This window comes from Mus caroli, chromosome 2 (genome assembly GCF_900094665.2).
Source record: "Mus caroli chromosome 2, CAROLI_EIJ_v1.1, whole genome shotgun sequence".
Taxonomy (NCBI): domain Eukaryota; kingdom Metazoa; phylum Chordata; class Mammalia; order Rodentia; family Muridae; genus Mus; species Mus caroli.
Window position 1 is genome coordinate 107,407,335 of NC_034571.1, and position 12,324 is coordinate 107,419,658.

The window sequence follows — 12,324 nt, forward strand, 5'->3', positions numbered from 1 at the left end:
TCATGATGCTGAGATCATTTGGTGAGAAAGTAAAAAGCAGTACTTCTTACATGTAGGTGTCTATGAAGATCTCTGGGTGCTCCAGGACATTAATCTATCATGATGCTGCGATCATTTGGTGAGAAAGTAAAAAGCAGTACTTCTTACATGTAGGTGTCTATGAAGATCTCTGGGTACTCCAGGACATTCATCTATCAGAAGGGTGGTTGGGTTATCATTAGTTTTCATTTCTTGCTCTGTTATTCTTTCCTCTTGTGGTTAATTTTGTATTAATAAGTTTATTCACATTTTCCCATTATACTCTTAAGTTTAACCAAATACGCAAATGTCTTTCTTTAATAGTAAACAGCATTGTTTCATGGAAGTGCATTTTCTTCTGTTAACAAAACCCTTTTGTGATCATCATGGCCATTAAAAATCTATCCCATCTATGAACGCCTATGTAATAATCTTGTATCATAGTTAATAGAAAGATATATTTTCCCTACCTTGCTTATAAAGGTAGAAACAATGGGCATTAACAGTGACCTGCAGAATTTGATGGAATTTAGGTGCTACATAAAAAAAAATGCCAAATTAGTGGTATGTCAATTATTAAAGCAATAGACATTTGAAGAACACAAAAGAGTGAGGAATGCTGGAGTTGGGAATGAAACCTTTTTAATCTTAATGTTCCCAGATTATCCCCTTACTCATTATTAACTGTTCAAAGAATTCAAGTCTTAATGTTGAAAAGTACCAAAGCTGCTCATTTAATCGAGTATAATTTTAACAATTATTTACAAGAAGTTTGAGCTTAGGAGGAAAAAAAAAACAAAACCAAGAACAACAAACAGAAGAAATGTTCTTCCAGCAGACAAGATGTGCAGCATGATAGAGACAGACAGATAGTGCAGTGATGAAGTGGACACAGGTCCCCATCTGCGTTACACTAATCTTAGATTCACTGTGGAGGCATCACAGCACTCATCATAAGCTGAATCAACTTCAAAACGAAGTTTACATGTCAAAGTAACCCTACCAACTGAAGAGAAATGTCTAGTGTCATCATTCTAACATGTAAAGCCAAGAAAGAGGAAAAGGAGGACGGAGTTAATGGAACCCACAGGCTACTGATGGGGCAGTTTATCAAACGTAGCTGTAATGAGAGATAAATAATACAGGCAATTCACACTTCCTGAAAGGATAAAAGTGTCAGTGTGGAGGCACTAGTTTTACTGCAGGCCGTAATCAGAAAGTAAACGAAAGTGCAATGTCTAAAAAGTTTACAGCCTTCTATGAAGGCCTCGTCTTGTCAGGTATTGATTTAAGTATTCACACAACTTCCTTGGGATTAAACAAATTGAGTGTTTGTGAACGTAGAGGACATGTTCTATTTCTCACAGCCAAAGCTGCCTCAAGCTAAGTGCCAGTTGCCTCTATCATGTATATATTTAGGAAAAGGGGAGATGGCGAAATGGTCTCTTACACAACAATCTTCTTTTTGAACAGAGGGCAGTCCAACGTGAATGTCTCATACTCTCCACCTTCTCCACACACGTGGACACCGTACTTCTTAGAAAGCTGAGAATCAGGAGGAAAAAAAGAAAAATTAAAACGACACCCTCAAAACACTCATCTATCAGGCTATTTGTTCCTGAAAACCAATGCAGGATACTGATTTGAAAACATATTGCAGGTTACAGAAAATTACTTTTGCTTAAGATGTGTCTCAAGAGGACATTTGAAAAACGTTTCCATAGAACAGTGGCTAAAGCATCAGGACTTTAGTAACCTAAAATGCTTCTTAAAAAGGTATAGGGAAGCAACATTTCTCTTTATAATGGTAAAACTTAAAGTAAGGATAAATTTTAGCATGGAAGTTTGGTTTAGATTTAAAGGCAGGTAAGTTACTATGAGAAAAGACAGAGCCTAGGTATATACATCTCCTGCCTTTTGACTTGGAAGGGAAAAAATGTTGTTATTAGAGATTTTACCAGACAAAAAAAAAAATTCAAATTTCCCGGGCCTATGATCACATACATTACAATAGGTGCTGTTATTTTTAGGAATATTATAGGGTACTAAGAACCAGTGAACTTCTAAAGACATAGAAAGTCTTACAACATTCCTAAGTCTTAGTAAGGTTCAGTTTACAATGTTGTCTAATAAAATCTGAAGTTAAGAAAAAAAAAAAAAAAGCAAGCAACCAACCAAAAACAAAACAGCCCAAAAAACAAAAACAAAGAAAGAAAGAAACAAAAAGCCTGTTCATCTGTCTTAACTACAAGCCATACTATGTAATGACCTTGATACTGAGAAAAATGGCTTGCTGGATACACAGTGGGCGTCCATGTTGGTCACTTGCACAGACTGTCATTGATACTCATCTATCATTCTCTGTGGAAGTTTTGTCCGCACAACCCCATGGTTCCTTTACTCAGAAGGGAACAGCTTTCCCTGCTCTTAGTTGCTGCAAGTCCAAATCATTACAGCTCGAAGAGGAGAGATTCCACTGTGCCAGTGATGGGGCTGCTTCCTACATCTTCAGCTTTACCTGCTGGGTATAAGCCTCCTTGGTAATTTTTTTTAATTGTGTTTAAGAATAGATCTAGGTTATTAAAGTCCTTCTACAGAAAGTACCCAAGGAGCAACCCTATAGGTGAAACAACAATATGAAATAACCAGTACCCCCGGAGCTCATGTCTCTAGCTGCATATGTATCAGAAGATGGTCTAGTAGGCCATCATTGGGAAGAGAGGCCCCTTGGTCTTGCAAACTTTATATGCCTCAGTACGGGGAACACCAGGGCCAAGAAGTGTGAGTGGGTGGGTAGGGGAGTGGGTGGGGGGAGGGTTTGGGGGAATTTTGGGATAGCATTTGAAATGTAAATGAAGAAAATAACTAATTAAAAAATAAATTTAAAAAATGGATCTAGGCACTATTGCATATGCCAGCAAGATTTTGCTGAAGGGACCCTAATATAGCTGTCTCTTGTGAGGCTATGCCAGTGCCCAACAAATTCAGAAGTGGATGCTCACAGTCATCTATAGGATGGAACACAGGGCCCCCAATGGAGGAGGTAGAGAAAGCACTCAAGGAGCTGAAGGGGTCTGCAACCCTACGGGGAGAACAACAATATGAACTAACCAGCACCCCCAGAGCTCATGTCTCTAGCTGCATATGTAGCAGAAGATGGCCTAGTCGGCTATCACTGGGAAGAGAGGCCCCTTGGTATTGCAAACTTTATATACCCTAGTACAGGGGAATGCCAGGGCCAAGAAGCAGGAGTGGGTGGGTAGGGGAGCAGGGCGGAGGGAGGGTATAGGGAACTTTCAGGATAGCATTTGAAATGTAAATAAAGAAAATATCTAATAAAAAAGAATAATAATAATAAAAAAGAATGGATCTAAGAACACTCTACTCCTCCCACTGAGAGTCAGAAATAATGTGATGACACTGTAAAGCCAAAGAGCAAGGGAGAGTGTGGGAAGGTGAACTGGATAATATTTTCTATAACAGCTACAATGGGCAAAATAGATAAACTTTTGCCTGGGTTATAAAGTAGAGACTTGGTAAGTCCAAATTATGAGAGGTGGTCCCTATGGAACCAAATAATGGGACAAGAATGCTTTGCCATACTAAACTAAATTAAATTAATATCTTCTCTGCAATAAAAACCACACAGCAGCAATAATGGGATATGGATTTCAGGGTATTTATTTGTTCTACACTTAAGTGTTCTACTGATTTTCCAACAACTTCCCACCATGGGCCTTCTAATTTCATCTTTCTGATTTCACTGGCCAGTCTATGTGGAGTGTGTATGTGATCAATATTTAGCTTTTCTGTTTTGGCAAATGTCTCACTGGAATGCTTGTGCTGTTTTGTAATACAAAGCATAACTGGAGCATTACAGTTTGTGGCTGCCACATCCTATAGATGTGGTTCTGTTAGCTCCTGATAAAAGAAATGCAAGTGGCCAGGTCTATTCAACATTCGCTTTTATGAGGTGCACACTGGCATCTATATGTGCTCTGAAGTATCCTTAGCTTCTACACAATATAATTAATATTTGGTTAGTTCATCAATGACTTTTCAACAGGTATTTATGGAACACCTTTGAGAGATGCAAAAGATAAAATTAAGATAATATGTTTAGTTCTTAAAATTCACTAGACATAATTCATTCTACATTGTAGTACCACAAAATAATGATATAACAGTAATATTGCCCACATAAACCAGTATTTAGAATATTTTTCCTCCTCTATTATTAATTTACCAGTATGGAAATAATAGGTTTCCAGCCACTAAATTTGGTTAAAGGCTCCCATGGTTTCTAGGATTGAGAAATCAGTAAATATTCTTATTGATTCCTGATATCTCTGCTGGTTTTTAAGCTCAGTTAGCTTCATGCTATAACATATTTAAGTGACCCCTAAATGTGAGCGCTAAGGTTCTTGATAACATCATGGTATCTTCTTCAGAGGTGAAAGTTCATTTTATCTGCTTTGTTGAGTGAATTGGCAGTCTATGAAAACACACGACTCTGGTAGTATGAAATCAAGAAATATGCACAGGATAGAAAATGATGGTTTTCCAAAAGTTTTAGACCCAGAAGTGTACCTTCCACAAAATATTCAGAGTGCATACTTTTATTTTTTAAGACCTGTAAATGAACATTATCAATGTTTATACTGTTCACACTAAGCAGCAACAGTTCTCATACATACATCTCTATTCTATGTCTGGCTGTGTTTTAAACCTGGGACTATCTGCTATACTTAATTACTCCATGATAAGAGTCTGCCAGCCTTATTGTAAAGAAAACACCAAAAATATTTTTTTTTAGCTTAGCTTCACGCTGAAATTATAGTAGTCTTTTTCATATCTTTTAAAGATGTACTTTTTCCTTTCCTTATGTTCTTCCAAACTCAATGTAAATAAAACAATGTTCTTAGTTCCCCTCAGCCCAATTCTCTAAGTACAACTATGCACAAAGGCTTGGAATACTGGCAGAGTATAACTCCGCTTTTGTTCTACCCACAGCTTCACTTTCTAAAGTACATTCATTCCTTACTGACTCAACATCTCAGACGTCTGTTGTTTCCTCAGAACTGTGCAGTTGCAGATTCCATTATGTCCGCTAGGAGCATGGCAGTGAGCAAGGTGGATAATGCACCGTCTCTTCGACTTTAAAGCCCTGATGATCATCTTGCACTTGGATTATTAAACACTAGCTCCTTTCTTGCCTTTTATATTCGCCCTCCCAATTTTTCCTACACGTGACAACCTTACTGCTTTTCCTTAATACTGTACATACTGGATTCTTCTGCTCAGGATCTTTGGGTGGTCAACTGCTACCTACAGGATAAAACTATAGTATTTAAGTGATAACCAAAGACTTCTGTCATTCTGTCCTATCCTTCACATGAATATATAGGCATCAGAGCATACACAACAGATTAGCAGATTTGGAAAGATCCTGGCTGCCTTGAGAAAATTAAATGGATACCTTTATAAAGTAAAATATGAAGTGAGGAACACAAACCCTGAGTGAGTTTCATTTTCTTCACCACAGAGAATTAGTCTTCATAGGCTGTGGTACTTTATCCTGTTCTGAGGCTCGTGTTTCTGTATTTTAATCCTGGGTTACCTCTGGACCTTAAAAGATTTTTATGCATGGCTCTTATGCTACCAGACTCTGTTCTTACATTTCCTGGACAGTCTCCTAAGCCCCCTGGGCATTATGTCATAAACAGTGTTCAACAGTCAATGGCCCTCTTGCTATGGTTCAGATGTGCACATGCCCCTTCAGAAAAGCCTGACTGGCATGAACTGACAATGACAAGTTCAGTTTGAACCAGAAACAAATACGTCATATGTATCAAGGAAAAGAAGGAGGAAGTTGCTGAAGCCTTTTCTTTTTCCCTCAGGAACAGGATACAAATTTTCTATTCTTGGAGAGCTAATACAAGGGAACGATCTAAACCCCGGATGAGGAATGTTTTCTTTATTAGCCACTGACTAGGTGATGTTGCTATTTTCCTCCTCCCTGACATTAATCATTTGGGGTTAACACAGAAGGTGATAGAGATGGTCAGTGGGTAAGATGAACACACTTGCTATTTCTCTGTAATTTGCTTGGTTAAAAAATAGGGGTACAGAGCTAAACAAAGAAATCACAACAGAAGAATCTTGAATAGCTGAAAAGCACGTACATGTTCAAAGTCCTTAATCATCAGGGAAATGGAAATCAAAACAGCCCTGAGATTCCACCTCACACCAGTCAAAATGGCTAAGATCAAACACTCAAGTGACAGCAGATGCTGGCAAGGATGTGGAGAAAGAGGAACACTCCTCCATTGCTGGTGGGATTGCAAGCTGGTATAATCACTTTGAAAATCATTCTGGAGGTTCCTCAGAAAACTGGAAATAGTTCTACCTGAAGACCCAGCTATACAACTCTTGGGCATATACCCAAAAGATACCCCACCATACCTGAAGGACATGTGCTCCACCATGTTCACAGCAACCTTATTTGTAATAGCCAGAAGCTAGAAATCACCCAGATGTCCCTCAACGCAAGAATGGATACAGAAAATGTGTTTTATTTACACAATGGAATATTATTCAGCTATTAAGAATGAGGACATCATGAATTTTGCAGGCAAATGGATGGAACTAGAAAATAATCATCCTGAGTGATATAACTCAGACCCAAAAGGACATGCATGGTATGTATGCACTGATAAGTGGATAATAGCCAAAAAGAACAGCATACCTAGGATACAATCCACAGACCAGAAATGTAACAAGCAGAAAGGCCCAAGTGAGGATACTTCAATCCCACTTAGAAGGGGGAAGAAAATAATCATGGAAGGCAGAGGCAGGGAGGGACATGGATGGGAGGGGGTAGGAGGAGGGGAAAAGGGGGAACAGGATCAGGTATAGGTGGGGGAGGAGCAGGAGAGAAACCTAGAGGGCCAGGAGAATGAATGGAAATAAGCAACCTTTAGAAAGTACCAGACCCAGGAGGTGAGAGACTCTTAGGACTCAGTGGGGGTGACCTTAGGCAAAATGCCCAACATTTAGGAGTGTCTATCTCCAGTAGATAGATAGGGCCTCATGTGGAAGGACTGGGTTACTAACCCACAGTCAAAATTTCTGACCAAGAATTGTTCCTGTCTAAAAGAACTGCAGGAGCAAAAATAGAGAAGAGACTGAAGGAGAGGCAGTCCAATGACTAGCTCAACTTGGGATCCATCTCATGGGGGGCATGCACCAAGGTCTGACACTATAATTGATGCTATGATGTGCTTACAGCCTAGAATGACTGTCCGCTGAGAGGCCCTACCAGAAGATAATTGAGACAGAGGCATATACTTACACCCAACCATTGGACTAAAATAGGGGACTCCTATAGTTGAATTAGGGAAAGGACTGAAGAAGCTGAAAAGGAGGGTGACCCCATAGAAAGACCAGCAATCTCAACTAACTCAGACCCCAGGGAGCTCCCAGAGACAAAGCCACCAACCAGAAGCATACATGGGCTGTCAGAGGCTCCTAGCACATATATAGCAGAGGTCTGCCTGGTCTGGCCGCGTAGGGAGAAGATGTGCTTAATCCTCAAGAGACTTAAGGGTCCAAGGGAGTGGGGAGGTCTGGTGGGAGGAACACCCTCTTGGAGGCAAGGGGGAGGAGTGGGATGAAGAATTGTGGGAGAAGGGACCAGGAAGGGGGAGGGGTGACTGGAATGTGAATAAATAAAATAATTAAAACTAAAAGGAAATTTAAAACAAGAAATATGTTTCTGTTTTCTAAACAGTTTGTTTTTTAATAAGGCAGTAAGATAATTTATATGTGTTAATATAATTTCGATTGCATAAAAGCATGTTTAATGCTTAGTAGATATCTAAATCATCGTCTCCTCTAGATAAAAAGTACAGAGGAGGAGAATATTGGTTTGTCATCTAAATATTGTTAGAGTAAGCTTTTATAAAAGGGTTTGAGCAGCTGTGGCTGACTTGGGTCACTTCATGACTTAGAGGAGTACTTTGGAATCTCAGTTCTTTAAAAGAGAATATGAGAGGAGGCTCTGTTTTGGGGGCGTGTCTACTTACATATGCACAGTTACAATAATGTTATTTGTAGATGAGTGACTACAGAACAAAAGTTAAATGGCCCATAATTTCCATGTTTACATTTTTTATCCCCTTAGCAGATAGTATTCACACTAGTTGTAAAGCTTTCTTATTAAGTCATAATGCTTTGTTTTTAAATCAGTCTCATTTATCTTTTATTCATTTTGAAATCAAAGATGCAAGGAGCCAAATCAAATGGATTTCTCTCTCACTCTCATGTTCAGAAGACCATGAGGTTTATACAAAGCACCCCAATTTCATTTTATAAATGGTATTTTGCTATATAATTTAATGTTGCATAGACTGACTCAGTAGATTTACTTATTTATTGGGTATCTACAACTACTGTTTAGATATTGAGGTTAGCAATGTGAGCAGACAAACACATCCTACAAAGAATAGCACACTGTCTACCTGTCTGTTCAGGCTCTTTCCCGTGCTTCTATATGATGTCCCCTTCCTCCAGGTATAGTGAGGGCACATCTGCAATGGAAGCCTCACACTTACGTTAGAGGAAGGTCAAAGTACTCCTTCATTGTCTGCTCCAGGGTGAACACCAAAGGTCAGAGTGACCTTCCTGCTGTAGCTCTGCTCAAATGTCGAAGTGGCTTGTTTTGAGACATCAATTTTGAATGCCATCAACATGAATGAATAATGGAACCTTTCTACATTAGGAACCTGGGTGGGTGGTAGTCTACTCACTGCTCACAATTTATTGCCAAGACCCAATTCGTCTGTAGTTTTCTAATCTATGTGGCCTGTTATATTGCTTTCCTCTCATGTCTCTCTGATAGCCTTCCATGGGCTTCCACATTACTCTATTTTTGAAGACACTCCTTCTCCTCTGCTGTTCATAGGTACAGATACCCCATCATGGCTCTTTGTAGTATACTCTTTTGTCATATACATGGATCTCCTGGCTTCTGCCATCACAGAAGGATGCTGTTCTCCTCCCACTAATACTACTGCTCATATTACTTGCTCTATCGCTAAGATGATGCTATTTTCATTTAGTTGTACTTTAAAATGACTCATGAGCAGAACTTACTACATGCCTGAAATCAGTGAGCCTTAGGCATAACTTCTATGGCTGATATTCGCACTCATGTGACCTTGAAAAAGCCCTCCTCAGAAGCAAATCTTATCTGAAAATGAAACACTACCGCTACTATCCTCGTCAGCTTGTCAGGTAGCTAGTCATGCACAAAGACAGCTTAGCACATGGCGTGCAGTCAGTATCAAGTTAAGCAACTCACAGCCCAACTGCCAGAGAAAACAGAGCCCATGTGGTGGCAGCCAGAGGGAAAGCAGCATTCCACAAATGCTTCAAACAGAGAACTGAAGCACACAAGGATTTAGACACCGTCTGACTCTGTGACGGACACTGATAACAAAACATAGCCCTCTGCCTGACCATCTCAATTGAGCTACAATCTCATTGGTTAAAAACATCTGCACTTAAGTTATATGTTATGACATAAAATCAGTCTGTTTAAAAATCAAGCTTGTCTTCTTTTTTTCCTTTTTCTTTTTCTCTAAACCCTGCTGCCTTCAACAGAAACAAGTGATTCTGATTCCCTTCATTGTATGAGTGATTGTTGATTCATCCCAGCCTGTGGAAAGTTTGATGCCAATGTCATTTTCATCTTCCCATCACAATATTTCCATGTAGTTCTATCTCACATCTGTTTCCTGTAACACTTTTATGGGCCCGACATCCAACTTTCAACTTTTTCACTCCTAATCTACGAATACTGCTGCTAGACTATACTTCCAGAGCTTCCTCTAATAGCACGGACTGCAGTTGAAAAGCCCTCTAAATCTTATTATTTCTTATCCTAAATTGCCTGGCCCATCCCTGAAGGGCCTTCAAGAATGGGCCCCCATTCCCAGTTCACCTTTTCCTTACTGATCTATCAACACCTGTTTAATTTCATTTAGATCAAGTTTCTTCTTGTCTCTACATGCCTCCCTGCTAATGAATCTTCATTCATATTGATTTACTTTGTGGCCACTGCCCAGGTAAATTTGACCCATCATTCAAATTTGTTTAAGATCTCTCAGCAGCTACTCCATACCCGTGGCCCTATTCCATCTAGCATCGTCTACCTGTGCCTGCATTAGGAACCCCACTGCTCAATCTCATGCAGGTTATTAGGGCTTTTCTTCCATCATTTCCCTAATTTCTCCCCTTATTTTTCTTTCTCAAAGTAAACAATAAAATGCCAAACATTCAATGTTTTCTTTCCATTTCATCATTGTCTTAGTCAGGGTTTCTATTCCTGCACAAACATCATGACCAAGAAGCAAGTTGGGGAGGAAAGGGTTTATTCAGCTTACACTTCCATGCTGCTGTTCATCACCAAAGGAAGTCAGGACTGGAACTCAAACAGGTCAGAAAGCAGGAGCTGATGCAGAAGCCATGGAGGGATGTTCTTTACTGGCTTGCCTCCCCTGGCTTGCTCAGCCTACTCTCTTATAGAACCCAAGACTACCAGTCCAGGGATGGTCCCACCCACAAGGGGCCTTTCCCCTTTGATCACTAATTGAGAAAATGCCTTACAGATGGATCTCATGGAGGCATTTCCTCAACTGAAGCTCCTTTCTTTGTGATAACTCAGCTGTATCAAGTTGATACAAAAATAGCCAGTACAATCATTTTCTTCAGAACTGAAAACATGGGTTGATTCTGAAAATACTTAATATTCAATTCTCCAAGCATCATTAGGACAATGGAGATTAAGAGTCCCTCTTCAATAAACATTCAGAATAATGTGAAGGCTACAAATTGGGACAGTTTGAAACTAACATAACTTTTACTATTGCTTCTCTTTAAATACTGCTATCAGGGACTTCTGCTGCTCAAACTACTACTACTAATGGTTTTCTCTTTCTCAAAGTCTTCATTTACATCTCATTGTTTAGGTAATTATTCCTCAATTCAGTATTTGAAACTTTCAATGTATGGTTTTAATCTCCAAAAGCTTTCAGCAAGACAAACTCTAACGGAAGGAGAGTAATGTCTGAAAATCTGTTTCTTCTGCCTTATGTCTTGGTATAAACTGAATATCTAAAAGTGTTTCATTTGAACATACATAGTAGAATATTCTGGAGAAAGTCCTAAATTTTATATCAAACCTACAAAGTTGAATATACATATGTGTACAATAAATACACATAGCTTATATGACATTTTGTGTTTGAGTATTACAAACCCGAGTATTATGTAAACCTGAGCATTGTTTAATATCTCTCAGCAGCTATCCCGACTGGTGGCCCTATGCCTTCTGGCAGTGTCTACCTGTGCTTACATTAGGAACCGAGCTTCTTTATCTGGTGTAGGTTATTAGGGTCTTTCTCCCCCCGTTTCCCCCTTACTTTAATTCTCCTAACTAAACGTAAAAATGCCAAGCAATACTCAGGTTTACCTATAACCAACATATTGACACTTCCAAAATAATCTATGTGCTTTTTATTTTTCTTATAGAATTAAAATCACCATTTGAAATAAAAGCACAAAATTGGATATATTAATGGTGTATGGTAGTATTTCAAAATAAGTATACATCATGTAATATTTTAATTATGGTAAACATACCTTTCTTTTCAACTAGTTATATTTTTATGTACAGCAGTCAATCCCTTCCTTTCAGGCTCATGAACAGCACAGTACTATTTTCTATAGCCACCCTATTTACCTGATTTTTCTTCAGTGCTTCAACTTATAACATCAAAATTCAGAGAGGATTTGTAAGAAGTTCTTTTGTCAAAGCCACAGTCTCTCATTTCTTTGCTTTCACTTTCTAGAAGTGACTTCATTATCCATAAATATTGATTTGGGAGAGTCAGAAGTTAATTTCAATCTGGTGGCAGTGACTAGATATGACTGCAAAAAGAATCATGGCCATCAATGGTTGGAAGAAGAGGCCAACTGAACACTGAAAGCAACCAGATGTAAACTCAAGTGACACCAATTTCTCTAGAAACCAAACATGATTTGTCATAACTATATACTAATTTCATTTCCCTTTTAATTTTTACTATCTGATTATCACATAACAAGTACTTAGTTTTTTCTTTCTTTTTCTTTTCTTTTTTAAAATATATTTTATTATGTATTTTCCTCAATTACATTTCCAATGCTATCCCAAAAGTCCCCCATACCCTCCCCCCCCCCATTTCCCTACCCATCCATTCC

The 12,324-nt window shown here is 38.9% G+C and overlaps 1 protein-coding gene across 2 annotated transcripts in view; it reads right to left on the minus strand.

Annotated features, from left to right (window-relative positions):
• Positions 1 to 12,324, minus strand: part of Dph6 (diphthamine biosynthesis 6) — a 139,202-nt gene that overhangs the window by 5,963 nt on the left and 120,915 nt on the right. Inside the window, exons 7-8 of one of the 2 annotated variants that reach the window (XM_029474394.1) lie at positions 1,469 to 1,563; positions 9 to 191 (exon numbers count right to left, since the gene is read on the minus strand). In XM_029474394.1, coding sequence (XP_029330254.1) covers positions 188 to 191; positions 1,469 to 1,563 — 99 coding nt within the window. In that variant the 3' untranslated portion in view covers positions 9 to 187. Of the gene's footprint in view, positions 1 to 8; positions 192 to 1,468; positions 1,564 to 12,324 lie in introns of those variants that run through there. The other variant, XM_021156493.2, reaches the window with a different exon arrangement.